This window comes from Spermophilus citellus, assembly GCF_964194105.1.
Source record: "Spermophilus citellus genome assembly, chromosome: 11".
Taxonomy (NCBI): domain Eukaryota; kingdom Metazoa; phylum Chordata; class Mammalia; order Rodentia; family Sciuridae; genus Spermophilus; species Spermophilus citellus.
The window spans coordinates 42,008,848-42,029,371 of NC_138192.1; the positions used below are offsets into that span (position 1 = coordinate 42,008,848).

Below are 20,524 nucleotides of genomic sequence, written 5' to 3' on the forward strand. Positions count from 1 at the left end.
CCCCCAGGCTGGGCACTATGGTTCACACCTATAATCCCAGCAAGAAAGTTGAGTTGAGCCTCACAATTTAGTGAGTCCTTGGGGACCATGATCGGGGCTGGGGTGCATCTGTAGGTGATTTCAATTCCCAGTACAGGGGGGAAAATCCATTCCATGAACTTACTTCTGTGACTTATATGGAAGAAAATGTGTTGAGGGTGTGGAGGTTTTAAACACAACACAAATTCTTTGACACACCTCATTAAAAGAGATGGAGTCCAATTCACTTTCCTCTGAGTGGGGGATGGATTTAGTGACTTCATTTTAACAAATTCTTATGGTGGAAGTAAAAGTCTGGAACTTCTGAGGCTAGGTCTTTGATGGCATTTTGCTTCTTCCTTGCTTTACTCTCTTGGACCATGTGCTCTGGAAGAAGCAAGCTGCTGTGCTGTGAAGATAGTCAAAACAGCCCTACTGGGAAGATTCATATGGGAAGGAACTGACATGGCCAGTTAACAATTAGCATTAACTGGAAGTCATCTGAGTGAGCCCCCTTGTTAAGTGGCACCTCCAGCCCTAGTCAATGATTACAGGCCCTGCTGACATCTTTTTTTTTTTTTTTTTGGTGGTGCTGAGGATTGAATCCAGGGCCTGGTGCATGTAAGGCAAGCACTCTACCAACTGAGCTACATCCCCAGCCCACCTGCTGACATCTTAACTACAACCTCATGATGAAAGACCCTGAAGTAGCATCACCCAGCTAAGGTGCTCCCAGATTCTTGACCCATGAACCAGTAATATTTTAACTCACTAAATTTGAGTTTTATAACAAGAGATTACTTATGGGAGGAAGGGAGCAACACAAAAATGGTGACACCCACTCCATTTGAGAGTATACTCTAAAATCCATGAAGAATTAACATAAAAGGGTTCAGTTGTTCCACTGATCAAACAGGAAAAAAAAAAAGGTTACACCTATACCTAAGAGAAATACCCATAATTTCAACAGTTCTTTCCATAACCCCAACTTTATATGGAAGGCAGGGATGGACTAATTCAAGGGTAAAACTTCAGGCCCCCAAATTTATTCATGTCCTTCAACACAAGAAGGGGATATAATGACTAACGGTGACAGCTAGCAATTAAGAGTCAGGAAAACACAAAAGAAAACTGCCAAAAGCATAGATAATACAAGTAACCAAAAGCATCATGAAATTTCATGAAATGTATGAAAATTTTAGTAAAGCAAGCCCAGATTAGTCTAGTGGATTGGAATATAGCAGTTTGGCCATAAGGCCAGAAAAAATTGATTTTCTTTTCTAATTGTGGCAAAATATACATAACATAAAATTTACCATTGTAACCACTTAAATATATAGTTCAAGGGCATTACATACTTTGTTTATTTTTTTTTTGAGAGAATTTTAATATTTATTTTTTAGTTTTCGGCGGACACAACATCTTTGTTTGTATATAGTGCTGAGGATCGAACTCGGGCCGCACGCATGCCAGGCAAGCACACTACCGCTTGAGCCACATCCCCAGCCCGGCATTAAATACTTTATTTGAATAACTTACTGCTACCCCTTTCCAGAATTTTTTTCATGATCCCAAATAGAAACTCTGTTCTTTGAAAAACTCTTCATTTCCCACGTGCCCCCAGCCCCTGATAATTTCTATTCCACTTTGTCTCTATGAATTTGCCTACTTCTAGAATGTCTAGACCTCACGTAGTGAAATTGTATTTGTCCTTTTGTAAATAACCCGTTCTAAGCCCACTAGAAACCTTTATCTTCTGATCTATGCACTTTAAAAAATTAAATGCTGCTCTTTGTAATAATTAGATTTCAAGTTTGTGCACAAATAGATATAACTCTTACCATGTATAGTAGGAAACAAGCTGGTACAAAGATTGTGATATAGATTTTTATCTTGACTCATTTCAAACACTTTCTCCCACTCTTTCACAGTCATTTGGTTCTTAATACTCTCAGCTGTCTGTTCCTCATCTCTGAGCTCTTTCCCTCCAAACTAAGGTGGAGAAAAAAAAGAAAAATATATTAGTATAGAAGTGGCCAAAACAATGAAAAGGAAAACAAACTACTACAAGCAAAATATAGCTCAGAAGGTCAAATTCACAATTTATCAACTAGAAAGGTTTGAAGGAAAAAAAAAAGCAAAAATCAAGGTGGGCACGGTGGCACACATCTGTAATCCCAGCTATTTGGGAGGCTGAGGCAGGAGGATTGCAAATTGGAGGACAGCCCAAGAATTAAAATTAAATAAAGCTAGGATGTAGCTCGGCGGTGGAGTACTTACCAAGTATGAGGTTTCATCCCCAGCAGCACAAAAACACCCCCAAAACAAAAACTCCCTCACTAGTAAGCGTCAGTTAATGAAACTACTTAAGGTTGACATTTGTCAAGTGAGTCGAAACAAAAAAAGCTACCACAATTGTTTTATAGCCCTCTATAAATGTATCTGGATGCTCAAGAGATGAGACATAGTTGAATGTTAATCTCTGATATGAAAAAGAAAACAAAATCAAAGAATATTATGTTCTTTTTTCTTTTTCAGTACTAGATTATTTTCCTATTCTTTTTTGGACTGGACTATTTTTCCCAAACCCGTTTCCATTTCAAGACTCAGAATTAACTAAATAATACTGCCAGTAATCCACCACTCTCAGAAATAGCAATTTACTTTACTTCCCAGATTACTAAGTCTTTTTATCAGTACATTCTCCGGGAGCATGTCAGAGGAACTATAATACTTACACAAAATAAAAAACATGGATAATACATGCCATTACCCTCAAAATGTATGAAAACAATAAGGCTTCTCCTCAAGGTCAGAAAGACATGAAAAGATTTTTTTTTTTATATTTATTTTTCAGTTTTCGATGGACACAACATCTTTATTTTTTTTTTTTATGTGGTGCTGAGGATCGAACCCAGCACCCAGTGCATGCCAGGCGAGTGTGTTACCGCTTGAGCCACATCCCCAGCCCCGAAAAGATTTGGTTTTAATACTGAAGAATCAACATCAACCCAGGGCTGGGGTTGTGGCTCAGTGGTAGAGCTCTGGCCTAGCATGTGTGAGGCACTGGGTTCGATTCTCAGCACCATATATAAACAAATAAAGGTTCCTCAATAACTAGTAAAAAATTAAAAAACAAACAAACAAAAACCATCAACCCAACCCTTTAGACTTTTATACTGACTAGTTAACTCAGATGTTTTAGAAGCACATTAAATTGCAGCAGCTTCAAGCGAGCTGTTTGTCAAGCTCTGGCATTTTATTAAGATTCACCATGAGGGATGTAGCTCAGTATTAAGAGCATTTGCCTATTGAACCCTGGGTTCAATCTCCAGCATGCAAAAAAGACTCACCCTTGGGTTAGTTGGTGCAACAAAACAGGCAAGAAAGACCAGCCTATAAGACAGGTCCCTAACACCAAGGGCCCGGAGCCCTCGAATGCCTTCTGTCTCATATCCATCAACACCACTGACACGGGAATTCGTTTCTGCACGTGCTCCTGAAAGATTAAATGATAGGCCATTTCAAATACTATAGGTGCTGGGAACTAATACTGCTCATATAAATCAGATATAAATATGATTTTCTTATAAACTTTGGAAACATTCAGAATAGCCAATATTGTAGGAAAATCAATTTTTTATTCTCATCACACTTTCTTGTTTCTCCTTTGATTGGCAGCCAAAAAGAAGAGAAGTTGAATACCTTACAGTTCAGGTAACCAAGAATTTGTTAAATTTGAGCCATAGATTACCACCTGGTGTGCTAAGCTTGGAGACATCAGGCACGACAATCAGTGTCCCCGTAAAGTCACATTTGTCACCAGCTTGAGCTGACTCCACAGCTTCAGCCCTCAAGATTACTTCTAAACTGCGGGGGATACTTCCTCGGGGAAGCTCAGCTTGAGTCTCCTGAATACGAACCTATAACAAAAGTAAACAGCCAAGAATGAGAAGAGATCCCTTTCACGCACCATGTAATCTAAAGTTAATGACACAAACACTGGCAGAATTCTAAATGATCTTACTCTTTGTGGACTTTTGACATGTCCCAACTTTCACTTTAAAATTCTCTATCCAAAAACAAAGAAACCAAAACCAAAAACTCCACCCTAAAATTCTTTGGATTACCCCTACTAAAAAATCCTTGAAAGACAAATATTTAGGGGTTGAATTTGTAGCTCAGTGGTAGAGTGCTTGCCTAGCATGTGTGAGGCACTGGGTTTGATCCTCAGCACCACATTAAAAAAAAAAAAAAAAAGAGTATTAGTGTCCATCTACAACTACAGAGATATTTTAAAAATAAAAAGGCTGGGGATATTCTTCAGTTGGTAAAGCACCTGCCTTGCATGCACAAGGCCCTGGTTTCAACCCGAGCACTTTAAATAAAATTTAAAAAGACAAACACATTTTTATTAAAAAATATTCCCACGGGGAACAGTGACACACGCCTGTAATCCCAACAGCTCAGGAGGCTGAGGCAGGAGGATTGTGAGTTCAAAGCCAGTCTTGGCAAGGGCAAGGCGCTAAGCATCTCAGTGAGACCCTGTCTCTAAATAAAATACAAAATAGGGCTGGGGATGTGGCTCAGTGGTTGGGTGCCCCGAGTTCAATCGCCCTCAAAATTTCCCTGTTCAAAATGACTATCAGATGCATGCAGTGGTACACGTCTGTTAATACTAGCTACTCAGGAAGCCATGACAGGAGAATTCCAAATTGGGAAGCCCACCTCAGCATCTTAGCAAGATCCTGTCTCAAAAAAATGAAAAAATAAAAAGGGCTGGGGATGTATATGAGTGGTAGAGTACGCCCAGATTCAATATCCAATACAATGCGCCCCCCAACTCTGTTCTGATTCATCTTCTCCCTAAAACTTTGCAAAGGAATTTTATGAAAACTTTCCAATATACTTCTATTTTTGGTAACAGGGATTGAACCCAGGGGTGCTCAACCACTGAGCCACATTACTAGCTCTTCTCACTAAGTTGATTATTAGGGCCTCAATAAATTTGCTGAGGCTGGCCTCAAGTTTGTGCTTCTCCTGCATCAGCCTCCCGAGTCACTGGGATTATAAGCATGTTCCAATATACTTTTATATCCTCTACTTCAACCCGTTGATTGTCAACATTACCTATGTAGCTATACATATTTTCAATTATAATATTTGAAAGTTATAAACATCAAATAACTTCAAGGCTAAATATTTTAGCATTCATCTCTGAGAATAAAAACAATCTCCTATATAGCCATACTACCATTAACACAACCCAGAGAATTAATAGTACTTAATTCCATAAAATTACATACTATCTCCTCTTATCTAGTCCATCTTCAATTGTTTCCAATTATCAAAATATCCTGTATTACAGTTGAGGTTCCCCCCACCCCACAAACCAACACCCAACCTAGATTCATACTTTGATTGTTATATCATCTTTGAAAACTATAAAGTACCTCTTACCCAAAGCTGATGTAGAACATATGCTTCTTATAAACTTTCAGGTTAACATAAGAAAACTAAGGACTAAAAACTAATTGAATAAACAAACAAAAAACCCCTTATTATTAATTATTTTACTCTGATCATTCTCCATTCTTTTTTTTTAGGGGGGGGAGAGAGAAAGAGAGAGAATATTTTTTAATATTTATTTTTCAGTTTTCAGTGGACACAACATCTTTATTTTATTTTATGTGGTGCTGAGGATCGAACCCAGCGCCCCGTGCATGCCAGGCGAGCACGTTACCGCTTGAGCCACATCTCCAGCCCCATTCTCCATTCTTGAGCTGCTGTAACTTTTTTTTCCATACTCCATATTGCATAAACGCTGCTGAGATTTTAATTTGTCTTCATTCTTATCATCATCCATCACCTCTTACCCAGACAATTATCTACTAGTTTCTGTTAAATACCATATACCACTGTCCCATTAAGCTTCCTTAAGAAACCAAAAACACAGGGCTGGGGTTGTGGCTCAGTAGCAAAGCGCTTGCCTCACACGTGAGGCACTGGGTTCAATCCTCAGCACCACATCAAAAAAACAAACAAACAAAAAACAAAGATATTGTGTCCATGTAAAAAAACAAACAAAAAAATCACCCAAAACACATACCTTCCCCCACATCCACAACAAAATATGTTCACACTGCTTATCAAGATAGACCTAGGGGAGGGCTGAGACTGTAGCTAAGTGGTAAAGCACTTGCCTCACAGGTGTGAGACCCTGGGTTCTATCCTCAGCACCACATAAAAATGAATAAGTAAATAAATACAGATTAAAAAAAAAAAAAAAGGATAGACCTAGGGGATAGGGACCTAATTCAATGGCACAACACTTGCCTATCATGTGCAAGGCACTGGCTTCAATCCCTAACACAGACCTAAACTTCTCAGTCTAAAATGTAAAAATCTAAGTATCTTCAGGCCTCGTATCAAATCATCTCTCAGATCATCTCCAACCCAGCTCTTCTCCTACAATCATGATACTCCTCACTGCTTCCATGCTAGTCTGCTGAATTTTCACTCAGGCTTTCACCTTTTCTATCCACCAAATTCAAAGTTTTATACTAACAAGTTGCTACCTCCAAAGCTTTCTTAAATGCAGCTTATAATAATAGTTATTGGGGTTTTTTTGGACAAATTTTGTCACAATCTGAAGGAACTTCTAATCTAAGTCATTAAACTTTAAAACACAAATTTTTTTTTTAAAGAGAGAGTGAGAGAGAATTTTTTTTTTTTAAAGAGTGAGAGAGGAGAGAGAGTGAGAGAGAGAGAGAGAATTTTTTTTTTAATATTTATTTTTTAGTTCTTGGCGGACACAACATCTTTGTTGGTATGTGGTGCTGAGGATCGAACCCGGGCCGCACGCATGCCAGGCGAGCGCGCTACCGCTTGAGCCACATCCCCAGCCCCGAGAGAGAATTTTTTAATATTTATTTTTTAGTTTTCGGCAGACACGACATCTTTGTTTGTATGTGGTGCTGAGGATCGAACCCAGGCCACACGCATGCCAGGCGAGTGCGCTAACACTTGAGCCACATCCCCAGCCCTTAAAACACAATTGTATACTGACAATTAAAATTTACATTAAGAGTTTGGGGCTTAAATTTGAAGTCACTTTTTTTTTAACATTTATTTTTTAGTTTTAGATTCACACAATATCTTTATTTTACATTTATGTGGTTCTGATCGAACCCAGTGCCTCATGCATGCTAGGCAAGCGTTCTACCGCTGAGCCACAATCCCAGCCCCTTGAAGTCACTCTTAATGACTATAAATAAGCTATTTCAAGGGCCCCAGAGTGAATTACTAAATAGTATAGACTGAATCCAGTCTAAACACAAGTAAATAAATACCTTCTGAAAATCAACAAATCTTGATTTATTTGTATCCAGCAAGAATCTCCTTCTGTTGGCACAAACTGGATTTCGGCAGATATTTGGCTGTGTGTATTTGAACTGCTGTTCTACATCTTTGATCACTGTCTGACAGTCCAAGCACAAGAAAGTTCCGCTCACAAGCTCTGGGTGAACTGGGTGAGTCCGCACAACCTGCCCACTGATTCGAGTGAGCAAACCAATTCTGGATGAGGTGAGTTCTCGAATTCTGTTTAAAGATAAGTGTTTCATTAATACCTACTTCTCGATTACAATTTTTTTTCCCCTATACTAGGGATTGAACCCAGGGTACTTAACCACTGAGCCACATCCCCAGCCTTTTTTTTTGGAGACACGGCCTCGCTAAGTTGCTAAGGCTGGCTTTGAACTTGTAATTCTCCTGCCTCCTCCACCTGTGAGCCAGTGGGATTAAAGATATGTGCCACTGGGCCTGGCTCAACTTCTCCGTATGGGAAATCCCCCAATTTTTTATTTTAATGAAAGTATCCAATGATAAATTATCCTTCTCAGGAAACATCAAATGACAAATAATTTAGTGAACATGCCCATTCCTAAATTATATAACATACACAAATTCATGAAAATATATAAATGAATATGAAAAACTAAATAAAATAAATAAAAATTAAAAATTGTAAAACAGAATGATCTCATTGTTTTATATGCAAAAACATCTTTTGCTTACCTACAATTTGCTAAAAAAAGTATATTTTCATAACAAAGTTATCGTGGGGAAATAGTTTATACTTAGAAGTTCAAAACACTTCCTTTACCTTATAAATTCATTTTACGTGAAATAATGTGGTAATTTTTAAGTGATTTTGAGAGATTAAGTTCTCAAAACATATCACTTCAGCTTCTTCCAGTAAATTTCTTCTTTAAGTAACTACTAAAAGGATGGTTGAAAGTTATGAATTTAAGCTTTAGAGTGTTGTAAGATTCATGCACTTCTGCAATTGTTCTGAGTTTTCGCATTTTTATCACTTGACCAATCTTTTCTCCCAAATTCCCTAAACGGTGCCCTAAAAATGTGACAATCTTAAGCATTTGGTTCACTTCACTTATTTCCTATGCCATCTCTAAAGAAAAACATGTTTCTCCAACACTAAACTTTCAGGGTAACTGGATAGAACTCTTTTAAAAGCTAACTTTCTACAAAATGTGTATAAAAAACTTTTTTCCTTCCTGGTATTATATTTATTTATATTATTTGTATGTATGTATGTATATACATGGGGCTGGGGATCAAACCCAGGGTCTTGGCATATACTAGGCATGTGATCTACTAACATCCCAGTATCCTCCTGGTACTATAGCAATTTATAAATACTCTATATAACAATTCTTGTCACCACTAGGTGTAAAAAATGTTACAGCAACAAATCCATCTTTTTGCATGATTTAGGTAGAAAACCTAAGCCAAAAGACTTTACAGATGAGAAAAATGAGGCTTAGCAAAGTAAGAGTGATTCATGTGACATTAAGCCAACTAACAGCAGATTTAGGCAATCTCCCAACTTTTCTAACTGATTACTGTCATGTACACTACTGGTAAATTCCTTTTCTTCCAAAGGGTTTCTTACTTGTGTCTAGTAGGAAGGTCCTGGAAGGCAACATAAAAATCCTTGGCAAGAGGGATCTCTTTTCGGTCTTTGACAAAGGTTTTCAAGGCCCGACACAAGTAAGGGTAGACTCTGGGGAAAAAAAAAAACCAAAGACAACTGACATTTTAGAGTCCTACCCGCAAGGCGTCTTTCCCTTTTCATGCTTGCCTACAGCTAAGTAATTGCATCTGGTCCCAATCAAGCCATGGAACTTACCTGTGCAGGAACCTTCTATTTAATTTGGGTTTAGGAGCCTCTTTCAATCCTCTGTTGTCCCACCACAAATAGAAACATCAAAGATAAAATGCTGTACCTGACTATCTATTGTCTTTCATTATACAGCAATCATACTGCAGATCACTTCTCTGTCCAAGGTGACTCAACCTAAACAATCACCCTGCCAGTTTTATGCTCAATACTGTGAGTTTTCTCTGGTCTGTTTACAATCTAGTAAAGCAGGATACTTTTTGGTGTGCTAAGTCCTAGTATATTTTTGGTTTCCTTTTTTTTGGGGGGGAGTGGGTACTGGGGAGTGAACTAAGGGCACTCAACCACTGAGCCATATCCCCAGCTCTTTTTTCGTATTTTAATTAGAGACAGGGTCTCACTGAGTTGCTTAGCGCCTCGCCCTTGCTGAGGTTGGCTTTGAATTTTTGATCCTCCTGCCTCAGTCTCCTGAGCTGCTGGGATTACAGGTGTACACCATCGAACCCAGGTTGGCTTCATTCTTGATTAATAAAGTTGCAAGAAGACAGGGAAGAATTTATGTCCTGATGTGAGAGCAAACTGGCAGAAACGTTCTATTTAACTGAAGTGGGTCTTTTGATCTGAGTTCCCAAAGGCTGTTGCAGCTTGGTTTGTTTAAGTAGTGAGTTCTGAAAGCCCTCTGAAAAAAGAGCTCCTTTCAAGAGAGAAAACTGAAGCACGGCTTGTACACAAGGTATGGTACAGCTGCTTCTACTTCAATCTGATTTTTCTGTTGCTTGCCAATGCAAGTTTTCCTGTGCAAGTTTTCACAACAAACTATGCTGCTTATTTCCTCAGCCCCTTTTTCTTGGTGGTAATGGGATTGAATGCAGGGCCATGTGCTTGCTCAGCAAGTGCTCCACCAATGAGCTACATCCCCAGCCTTTTTTTTTTTATGTCAAGACAGGATCTCCTTATAGTGCCCATTCTTGCCTGAAATTTGAGATCTTACATCAGCTTTCCGAGTCACTAGGATTATAGGCATCTACCACCATGACCTGCTCAATTTTTTTTTTTTTTTTTTTTGGTGGTGGTGCTGGGGATTGAACCCAGGGTCTTGTGCATGCCAGACAAGCACTCTACCAACTGTGATATATATAAAAGTCAGCCTAAGTTACTAAACATAAATGTCTAAACATAGTATTTCTACCAATAGATATCAGACTCATTAAATGTTTTCAAAGAATTTTATATGGCATAAAAAATGTTAATAATACTATTAAAGACATCAAAATACAACAAGATTCTTTTTTTTTTTTTTAAAGAGAGAGTGAGAGAGGAGAGAGAGAGAGAGAGAGAATTTTTAATATTTATTTTTTAGTTTTTGGCGGACACAACATCTTTGTTGGTATGTGGTGCTGAGGATCAAACCCGGGCCGCACGCATGCCTGGCGAGCGCGCTACCGCTTGAGCCACATCCCCAGCCCCACAACAAGATTCTTGGGGCTGTAGCTCAGTGGCAGAGTGCTTGCCTAGTACGTGTGAGGCACTGGGTTTGATCTTAGCACCACATAAAATAAAGGTATCGTGTCATCTATGACTAAAAACATAAATATTATTAAAAAATACAATGAGATTCTTAACAAAACTCTGCACTTGCAGACTTGGAAGGCCTTTGAAACTTTGTTTTAGTAGACCCTAATGGTGGTTTCCATTAGTGGGAGGATTACAAACATACAGATGATTTAGCCAAAAAAATTAAACATTAAGGGAACAAGCACAACCTCATTACTATAAAGATATCCCTAAGCCAGACACAATGGTGCATGCCTATAGTCCCAGCTGCTCTGGAAGTCTGAGGCAAGAATGCTTTGAACCATGAAGTTCAAGGCTAGTTTGGGCAACATAGTGACAAATCATCTCAATGAAAAGAAAAAAAAAAGTAAATACAGTTCTCCTATTTAAAAAACTATACAAAAAGCAAAATGAACACACAAAAAAAGATTAGCTCCACAAAGGCCTACATTAAGTTCAGAGCACTGCCTTTATTATTTGCAAAGAAATAACTGTGACAGCTGCCTTTCTGCCTCAAAGTGAACACTTCCAGTCCAAAAGGAGCTGGCTTCCCAGGCTCTATCCCTATTCAAAGTAATGAAGATTAACAAAAAATATACCTGTAGAACTCTTCTTGAATGGTGGTGGAAAGTTGTTGGTTAAATTGCTCCAGGTCCACAAAACTCACAACCAATGTGTTTCTCTCAGGACGAATTAGCTCTTCTGCCAACTGCAAGTACTTAACTTCTCCATCGCTGCTCTGGAATCTGAAGATATATGTGGGTCAGATTTAAATGAGGAACTAGGCAGTAAATAAGAATCTGCACTGCATGCCTGAAAATTCAATGAATTGGCTAAAGATTATCGGCTTTAGGATCAGACAGGTCCCTGTTTAGTAGTTCTGCAACTTGAGGCAAGTTACTTACCTTTTTAAACTTCCTTTTTGCCATTTTTTAAAAAAATCAAAACATCACTTTATCTCAAAAAATTGCTAATTAAATTAAAGATTAAATGAGGGAATGCCTATAAAGTGATTTGTACAATGTCTGGAATAGTAGGAAAATTGAGTCTTTAGATTTTTAACTTTAAACATTTATTTAACATTTTCTAGGCTGCGGATGTGGCAGAACTCGTATGCCATGTGTGAAGCCCTGGGTTCACTCCCAGAAAAACAAATACTGTTTTTTTTTTTTTTTGTGTGTGTGGGGGGGTGGTACTGGGGTTTGAACCCAGGGCCTTGTGCATGCGAGGCAAGCACTCTTATCATCTGAGCTATATCCCCAGCCCCAAATACTGTTTTTTCAAAATATTGTTTTTTAAATTAAGACCAGAAAATGTTACACTGAAAAATTCAAGTTAAAAACCCAAAGATTCATCTTCCTTAAGAAATTTGAAAATGGACAGATGAGTCATATTTAAGAAGCAGAAATAAAGGGGCTGGAGCTGTATCTTGGTGGTGCAATGCTTACCTAGCAAGAACAAGGCCCTGGGTTGGATCCCTAACACTGCAAAAAAAAAAATTTCAAGGTGGGGGGAAACACCACAGAAGTGAGATGTGTTCCAAAAGACTGCTAGGGCTAATAAACAAATTCAGCAAAGTAGCAGATTACAAAATCAACATACAAAAAACAATAGCTTTCAGGGCCGGGGTTATGGCTCAGTGGTAGAGTGCTTGCCTAGTATGCATGAGGCACTGGGTTCGATACCAGCACCGCATAAAAATAAACAAATAAAATAAAGGTATTGTGTCCATCTACAACTAAAAGAAAAAAAATTAAAAAAAAAAACAGCTTTCCTATATACCAATAATTAATCTGCTGAGAAAGAAGTCAGGAAAACTATTCCATTCACAATAGCTTTAAAAAAAAATAGCCAGGCACGAAGGCTCACGCAGATAATCCTAGTAGTTCTCTAATGTAATCCCAGTGGCTCCAGATGCTGAGACAGGAGGATCTTGAGTTGAAAGCCAACCTTAGCAAAAGAGAGGTGCTAAGCAACTCAGTGAGACCCTGTCTCTAAATACAAAATAGGGCTAGGGATGTGGCTCAGTGGTCAAGTGCCCCTGAGTTGAATCTCCAGTACCTCCCGGCTACCCCCCCACCGCCCCGCTCAAAAAAGTGAAACAACCAAAAAACTAGAAATAATTCTAACCAAGAAGGTGACAAACCTCTACAATGAAAACTACAGAACATAAGAAAAAAACTGAAGACTACACAAGAAGATGGAAAGATTTCTATGTTCATGGAGAGGCAGAATTAATATTGTTAAAATGGCCATACTACTAAAAACAACGTACAGAATCAATGAAATTCCCCCTTAAAATACTGACAAAATTCTTCACAGAACTGAAAAAGGGGTGGGGATGAGGAAAACCCCTAAAATTTGTTTGGAAAATAAAAAACCCAGAATAGCCAAAGCAATGCTGGAGGTATTAAGATATCTGACTTTTAATTGTACTTCAGAGCAATAGTAACAAAAACTGCACAGTACTAGTATGAAAAATTACAGACCAAAGATACAGAAGACAGAGACAAACCATACATCTATAGTTATCTGGTCATTGACAAAAGTGCTAAAAACATACCCTGGAGATAAGACAGAATTTAAAAAAAAATTATATATATATATATATAGATAGATAGATAGATAGATTAGTTGTTGATAGATTTAAAAAAAAAAATATATGTGGTGCTGAGAATTGAACCCAGTGCCCCACACATGCCAGGCAAGTGCGCCACCACTGAGCCATAGCCCCAGCTCCAAGACAGAATTTTTAACAAATGGTGCTGGGAAAACTGGTTATCTATATGTAGAAGAATGAGACTAGACCCTTATCTCTCTCTCTGCAGAAAATTCAACTCAAAATGGATCAAAGACCTAGGAACTAGATCAGAAACTATGCAACTCTTGCAGGGGGTGGAACCATAGGGTAAACACTCCAACATATGGGCACAGGCAACAACTTTGTTGACAGAACTCCTAAAGCTCAGGAAATAATGCCTAGAATAAACAAATACGATAGTATCAAATTAAAAAGCTTCCTGAACAACAAAGGAAACAATTAAGATGCGTAGACAGAACCTACAGAAAGGGAGAAAGATCTTTGTTAGCTATTCATCTCACCTGAAAGAATTAATATCCAGAATATATCAAGAACTTAAAAACGGACTGGGGATGTGGCTCAAGCGGTAGCACGCTCGCCTGGCAAGCGAGTGGCCCGGGTTCGATCCTCAGCACCACATACAAACAAAGATGTTGTGTCTGCCGAAAACTAAAAAATAAATATTGAAAAATTCTCTCTCTCTTAAAAAAAAAAAAAAAAAAAGAACTTAAAAAACACCAAAAATGTAGCCCAGTTAATAAATGGGCAAATTAATTAAGCACACTTCTCAAAAGACATACAAATGGCAAATGAATACATGAAAAAATTTTCAACACCATTAGCAATTAGGGAAATGCAAATCAAAACTACACTGAAAGCCAGGCACACACCTATAATCTCAATGGCTCAGGAGGCTGAGGCAGGAGGATCATGAGTTCAAAGGTAGCCTCAGCACCTTAGCCAGGCTCTAAGCAACTCATCAAGACCCTGCCTCTAAATAAAATACAAAAAAGGGCCAGGTATGTGGCTCAGTGGTTAAAGGTAACAGGGTTCAATCCCAAGTACCCCTTCCCTGCCCCCAAAACCAAAAACATTGCACTGAGATTCCATCTCCAGTCAAAATGGCAATCATCAAGAATACAAGCAATAGCCAGGCAAAATGGAGTTTTATTCAGCAATAAAGAAAAATGAAATTATGTCATTTGCAGGAAAATGGATGGAACATTATAGTAAGCAAAATAAACCAAACTCAAAGTCAATGGTCATGTTTTCTTTCATATATAGAAATTAGAGAGGGAAAAGGAAAAGAAAGGCCAGTGGGTAGGGGGCGACAGGAAGATTCTCAAGAAAACTGGAGAGAGATCAGTAGAGTACAGGAAAAGGACTGGGGGAGGGAAAAGGGAAATACAGGGGAATGATACTGGTCAAATTATATTGTTCTATTGTGTGTATGTACAAATATGTAACAACAAATCCCACCCAACTATAATGTGCCAATAAAAAAAAAAGAAAAAAAAACTGTGATAAAGATTCTGCTGAGTCAATAAAAAACTGTTTACTATGGGGAAAAAAAAAACTATGGTACTGCCTAAGATCTCAGGAAAATGGAAATACACATATAAACAAAATAAAGCAGGGGCAGATGTAGCTCAGAGGTATAGTACTATCTACCATGTGGGCAGCCCTGGGTTCAACTCCCAATACTGCAAAAACATAAACTCACCAAAGCCAAACAGAACATCAAAGTTACTTTCTATTCTCTTTAACATAATATGCAGCTGGGTGCAGTGCATGCCTGTAATCCCAGCAAACTGGGAGGCAGAGGCAGAAGGGTAAAAATTTGGGGCCAGCCTCAGCAACTTAGCAAGATTCTTAAAATGAAAATAAAAAGGGTTAGAGGTGTCAATTCATGGTAGATCTTCCCTGGGATAAAACCCCAGTACAAACAAAATAGGAAAAACCATCACCTGAAAAATATACAGGCTAACTTTAGAGGAAAAAAATCAACTCCTTCTCTAAATACAGCATGTTCTGATTCTTCTATACATTAAACAGTATCTAACTGGGTGTAGTGTGGCAGGCATCTGTAATCTCAAGTACTCCAGAGGCTGAGGCAAGAGGATTGCAAGTTTAAGACCAGCCCAGGCAACTCTGTAAGACCCTGCCTTAAAATAAAATTTAAGAGGGCTGGGATGTAGCTAAGTGATAAAGCCCTTGTCTAGCATGTGTGAAGCCCTAGGTTCAATCCCCAACACCACACATACACGCAATAAATTTACTATTATTGAAGGGAGCTTAAAAAAATGGAATTGGAATTCAGCCTTGAAAGACATAAAAAAACTAAAGAGAAAAAGGTGGTAGAAGACTGGTTATAGATGTTTGCAAGTATGTGGGAAAGTCAGAGAAGGTATGGGAAGAAGCGTAGATGATAAATAATGAAACTAGAAATGAGGGAAGAATTTGGACTATTCCATAAGCAATGACAAACCAAAATTGGTTTTGTGAGAGCAAGTTGACTTTTTAAACAAAGTATAGTGTCTATCTGTCTTGTTTATCATTATCCATGGCATCTAGCTACAAGATAAAGTGAAGGCACATACATTATGTGTTGAAATGAAACATTTACTGAAGACCTTTGTAAGGTGATATGGTAGCTAAGTTTGATTGTGAATGGGACATATTCCAGATTATGTGGCTGACAGGTAAAGATATATGGAAAATGGTAGGAACCCTGGAAGCATAAGGGAATAACAGATTGGTGCTTGATCCCTGAAAGGTTTACAGAATTTCACAAAGATGAGCCTTTAGCTGGGCTCCATGGCCCCCCATACTGAGGACTGAAACCAGGAGTGCTTTATCATTGAGCTGCATCTCCAGTCCTTTTTTGAGACAGGGTCTCACCAAGTTGCAGAGACTGGCCTAGAACTTGTGATCCTCTTGCATCAGCTTTTGGAGTACATGAGATTACAGTCTACTCGGGCTTTGAAAGATGAAGAGTTGTCAGACTGAGAAGAATATTGCCGGTAGCAGGGAAACAGAAAAAAAAAATTGGGGGTGGGGGGTTACTGAGGATGACTCAGGGGTGCTTAACCACCCTTTTTTATATTGTATTTAGAGACTGAGTCTTGCTAAGCTGCTTTGGTTCTTGATAAATTGCTGAGGTTGGTTGGCTTTGAACCCACAATCCTCTGCCTTAGCTTCCCTAGCAGCTGGGATTACAGGTGTGAGCCACTGCACTGGGCTAGAAACAGAAATTAAATCATTTGGGGGGGGGGTGCGGGGGAGGCAGTGGTACCAGGGATTGAACTCAGGGGCACTGGACCACTGAGCCACATGCCCAGCCGTATTTTGATTTAGAGACAAGGTCTTGCTAAGTTGCTGAGGGCCTCACTAAGTTGGTGAGGCTGGCTTTGAACTCGAGATCCTCCTGCCTCAGCCTCCTGAACCGCTGGGATTACAGGCATGTAATCTTGGAAACAGAAATTCAATGACTTGGGCTGGGGATGTGGCTCAAGTGGTAGCGCGCTCGCCTGGCATGCGTGCGACCCGGGTTCGATCCTCAGCACCACATACCAACAAAGATGTTGTGTCTGCCGAGAAAAGTAAATATTAAAAAAAAAAGAAATTAAACTTTTTTTTAATATTTATTTTTTTAGGTGTAGATGGACACAACACAATGCCTTTATTTTTATGTGGTGCTGAGGATCAAACCCGGGTCCCGCCCATGCTAGGCGAGTGCTCTACCTCTGAGCCACAATCCCAGCCCCATAAATGATGGTTTTAAGCATAGCAAAACTTAATATAGCATTATTCAAGTAGGCAAAAGTGGAAGCAACCCAAGTGTCCACTCATAGATGAATACATAAGCAAAATGTGATATATACATACAACACCAGTCTCGAGAAAAAAATTAAATTTTAACTGGGTATGAAGCCAAGAATACTGCAAGTTCAAAGCCAGTCTCAGAAATTTAGCGAGGTCCTAAAGTAACCGAGTAAAATGCTGTCTCTAAATAAAATATTAAAAAGAGCTGAGAACAGCTTACTGGTTAAGCACCACTGGATTCAATCCCTGGTACTAAACAAAACAAAAAATTGGTTATGGTGGCACATGCCTGCAATTCCAGCACTCAGGAGGCAGAAGCAGGAGGATCCCTAGAGTCCAGGAGTTCAAGACTAGCATGGCAACAAAGTAAGACTTCATTTGGGCGGGGGGATGGAAATTAGGATATAAACTATAACACATTATGCTGAATGAAATAAAGTGAAATAAGCCAGATACACAAACATATTTAGGGCTGGGGATATAGCTCAGTTGGTAGAGTGCTTGCTCACATGCACAAGGCCCTGGGTTCAATCCCCAGCACCACCAAAAAAAAAAAAAAAAACCACACACAACATACTTATATGAGGCACTTAGAGTAATCAAATTCACAGTGTGGTTGCCAGGGCTTAGGACAAGGAGGGAGTGGGTGTTACCGTTTAGTGGGTACAGAGCTTGGGAAGCTGAAGAGCATTTAGGTCATGGATGTGGTAGTTGTACAATGAACACACTTATTGGCACTTTTTTACTGCAAGCTAAAAACTGGTTAAACAAGTAAATTATGTAATATCTATTTTACAATTTTTTAAAAATGAAGAGAAACTCATAAGACATTTCAAAGAGTTTACCACTTCACTCTCGAGGCAGCAGAGTTCATACATTAGGGAGAGCACTGGTGTATCTGCACTAAGAAAAGTTAAGATGGGCGGTGTAAGCTAGGGAGGGGAGTTATGAGAAGCCAGGAACCTACAAGGCAACTTTAAAAGGCGGGTGCGGTTGGAGCCTGCAACCCCAAACAAGGGGTATTTCAGCTACTTTTAAGCAGGACAGAACCTACCTGAGCACCTACCCAACCTCAATGTCCACGCCATTACTCTCATCCAACAGACTCCAATGGTGATGGGAACCCACGGCGCCCGCAGCGCCAGGTTTCTGGCGGTGACGTCTGATGGGGTCTTCCAGAACTTAAGGCCAGTTCGGCCTCTCATCGACCCCACTGAGCCCAGCGGCCCAAGCGGGCAGGTACTCATCCTCACCGCGCCTGAATTTCCCCAAGGTTACCAGGCCATGTAAACACCGACCTCCAAGGTTGTGAGCATTAAATGATAAAAGCACAATGCCGAACACAAGGAAGTGGGTGCAACAGGGGTTTGAGCAAGGGATCGAGGAGGCTTTTACCCATGAAACCAGACCACAGGTCCCAGGCTCCTCCTGGAGGCCTGGCCTGGAGTCTAAGGTGGGGCGGGGGCCGCTCTTCCCCGGCTAGAGACCCCCTAGGTTCCGGAACACCCGCCTGCCTCACGGCCCCGCCCGGCCCGGAGACCGCGGGCCGGAGGCGGGCGGCTGGGGAGGCCCGGGGTGCACGCCGAGAGACTTACTCCTCCAAGAAGTCCAGGAACAGTTTCTGGCACTTCTCGGCCACCTCGTCGCGGACTTCTAAGTGCTGACTACCGGCTACCGGCTCTGCTGCTGCTGCGAGGTCCATTGCTGCTTACTACCGCGGGACCACTACCGCCAAGCCAGTACAGGCACGAGTCGCTCCTCACTAGACGCCGCTTTGCGCGCGCCGCCGCCGCTTCCGTCCCGCCCCCTCGCTCGTCGGAACGGCTGGAGCCAATCGTCGCGTAGGAGCTCGGGGATTTCGCGCCAAACCTGCCCAATGAATGGCGTTTTTGCCCAGAGCCCCGCCCACTGAGCGCGAATTTCGCGCCAAATGCAAAGACGCGGAAAGCTAGAGGTCTGCCTTTGCGCTTGCGCAGTGTGATCGTGCCCCGGGGGGTATTTCGGCTTCTCGAGACTGAAAAAAGCCCTTAGTTGTGTCCGAGTGGTTTTTAAAATGTTCTTAAAGTCATTTAGCTGATATTAGGTGAACTGTAGGAATAAGGCTGTATGAAATAGAAGAGTGATTAAGATTCAAACCTCCTTGAGCGGTCCATTTGGAGGAAATAAACTGTAAACTACGAGTTAGAATCCCCCCTCCATAAGAGTCAAAGAGGTGTCTTTAATGTTTGTCCTATACTTGTTCCTTAAAACAAAGGAGTTGGTAGAGTTCCTGGATGGTGCTATAGAAGAAAGTCAGCAAAATAGTTAACGCTGTTGATTAATCCCGCTCTTAAAATGCATTCTTGCCTTCTGGTTTTCCTTCCCATCTTTTTCTGACTTCATTTAGTTTTCTTGCAGCACTTTGTCTATTTCTAGTTAACCTTCTTTGTAGGTGTCTTATCTTAGGGGACCACCTTAAGTCTCTTGACTTTAATAATGTCTGGCTGCTGATGACTTCAAAATGTGTTTCACCAGTACTTTTCTCTGAGCCTCCAAGACTCTGAGAAACCCGGACCACTTATACTTTTTGAGGCTTCCAGCATATTAAAAACCTGCACATCTGTAATCCCCATTTCTCTGGAGGCTGAGGCAAGTGGATGGCATATTAGAGGCCAATTTCAGCAACCCTGTCTCAAAATACAATAAAAAGGGCTGGAGATGTAGCTCAGTCGTAGAGTTTCATGGGTTCAATCCCCAGTACCTAAAATAATAATGATAATGCCCCAGGGTGCAGTGACATACCTCTAATCCCAGCTATTGGGGAGGTTGAGGTTGAGATGGATAAAGCCAAGGCAGGAGGCTGACAATTTGAGCACAGTCTGGGCAACTTAAACCCTGTCTGTAAATAAAGAAAGAAAAGAAAGAAAAATAAAAAGGGCTGGGGACAAACTGCAGTGGTAGAGCTACCCTGGGTTCAATCCCTAGTACAAAAACCAAACAAACAAACTGAACAAAATGGACAGAAGTTCAAATTCAATAGTTCTTTTCAACGTAGCGCAATATTAAGACATAGCTGAGCAGGGTGTCCAGACCTGTAATCCCAGAGACTTTAAATTACTTTAGGGTTCTTTAAATTACTTTAGGGTCCTCTTTAAACTACCTTCAAAATATATGAGAAAGCAAAGGGAGGTAAATAATTTGTAGAAAATAAACAGAAGCAAAGAAGCTAAGGGGAAATATGTCAAAAGAAAAGGAATAATGGGACTAACTCTTTTTTAAAGTTATTTTCATATGTATTTTTAGTTGTTGATGGACCTTTATTTTATTAATTTATTTACATGTGGTGATAAGAATTGAACCCA

General features: G+C 40.0%; 1 protein-coding gene across 1 annotated transcript in view; it reads right to left on the reverse strand.

Annotated features, from left to right (window-relative positions):
* MCM6 (minichromosome maintenance complex component 6) overlaps nucleotides 1-18,975 on the reverse strand; it is a 47,373-nt gene extending 28,398 nt beyond the window's left edge. The window contains exons 1-7 of the mRNA XM_081262009.1: nucleotides 18,779-18,975; nucleotides 11,377-11,523; nucleotides 8,996-9,106; nucleotides 7,371-7,620; nucleotides 3,776-3,941; nucleotides 3,372-3,517; nucleotides 1,860-2,010 (exon numbers count right to left, since the gene is read on the reverse strand). Of these exons, the coding sequence (XP_081118135.1) occupies nucleotides 1,860-2,010; nucleotides 3,372-3,517; nucleotides 3,776-3,941; nucleotides 7,371-7,620; nucleotides 8,996-9,106; nucleotides 11,377-11,523; nucleotides 18,779-18,885 (1,078 nt within the window). The 5' untranslated portion in view covers nucleotides 18,886-18,975. The remainder of the gene's footprint in view (nucleotides 1-1,859; nucleotides 2,011-3,371; nucleotides 3,518-3,775; nucleotides 3,942-7,370; nucleotides 7,621-8,995; nucleotides 9,107-11,376; nucleotides 11,524-18,778) is intronic.
* Between the last annotated feature and the right edge of the window lie 1,549 nt (nucleotides 18,976-20,524).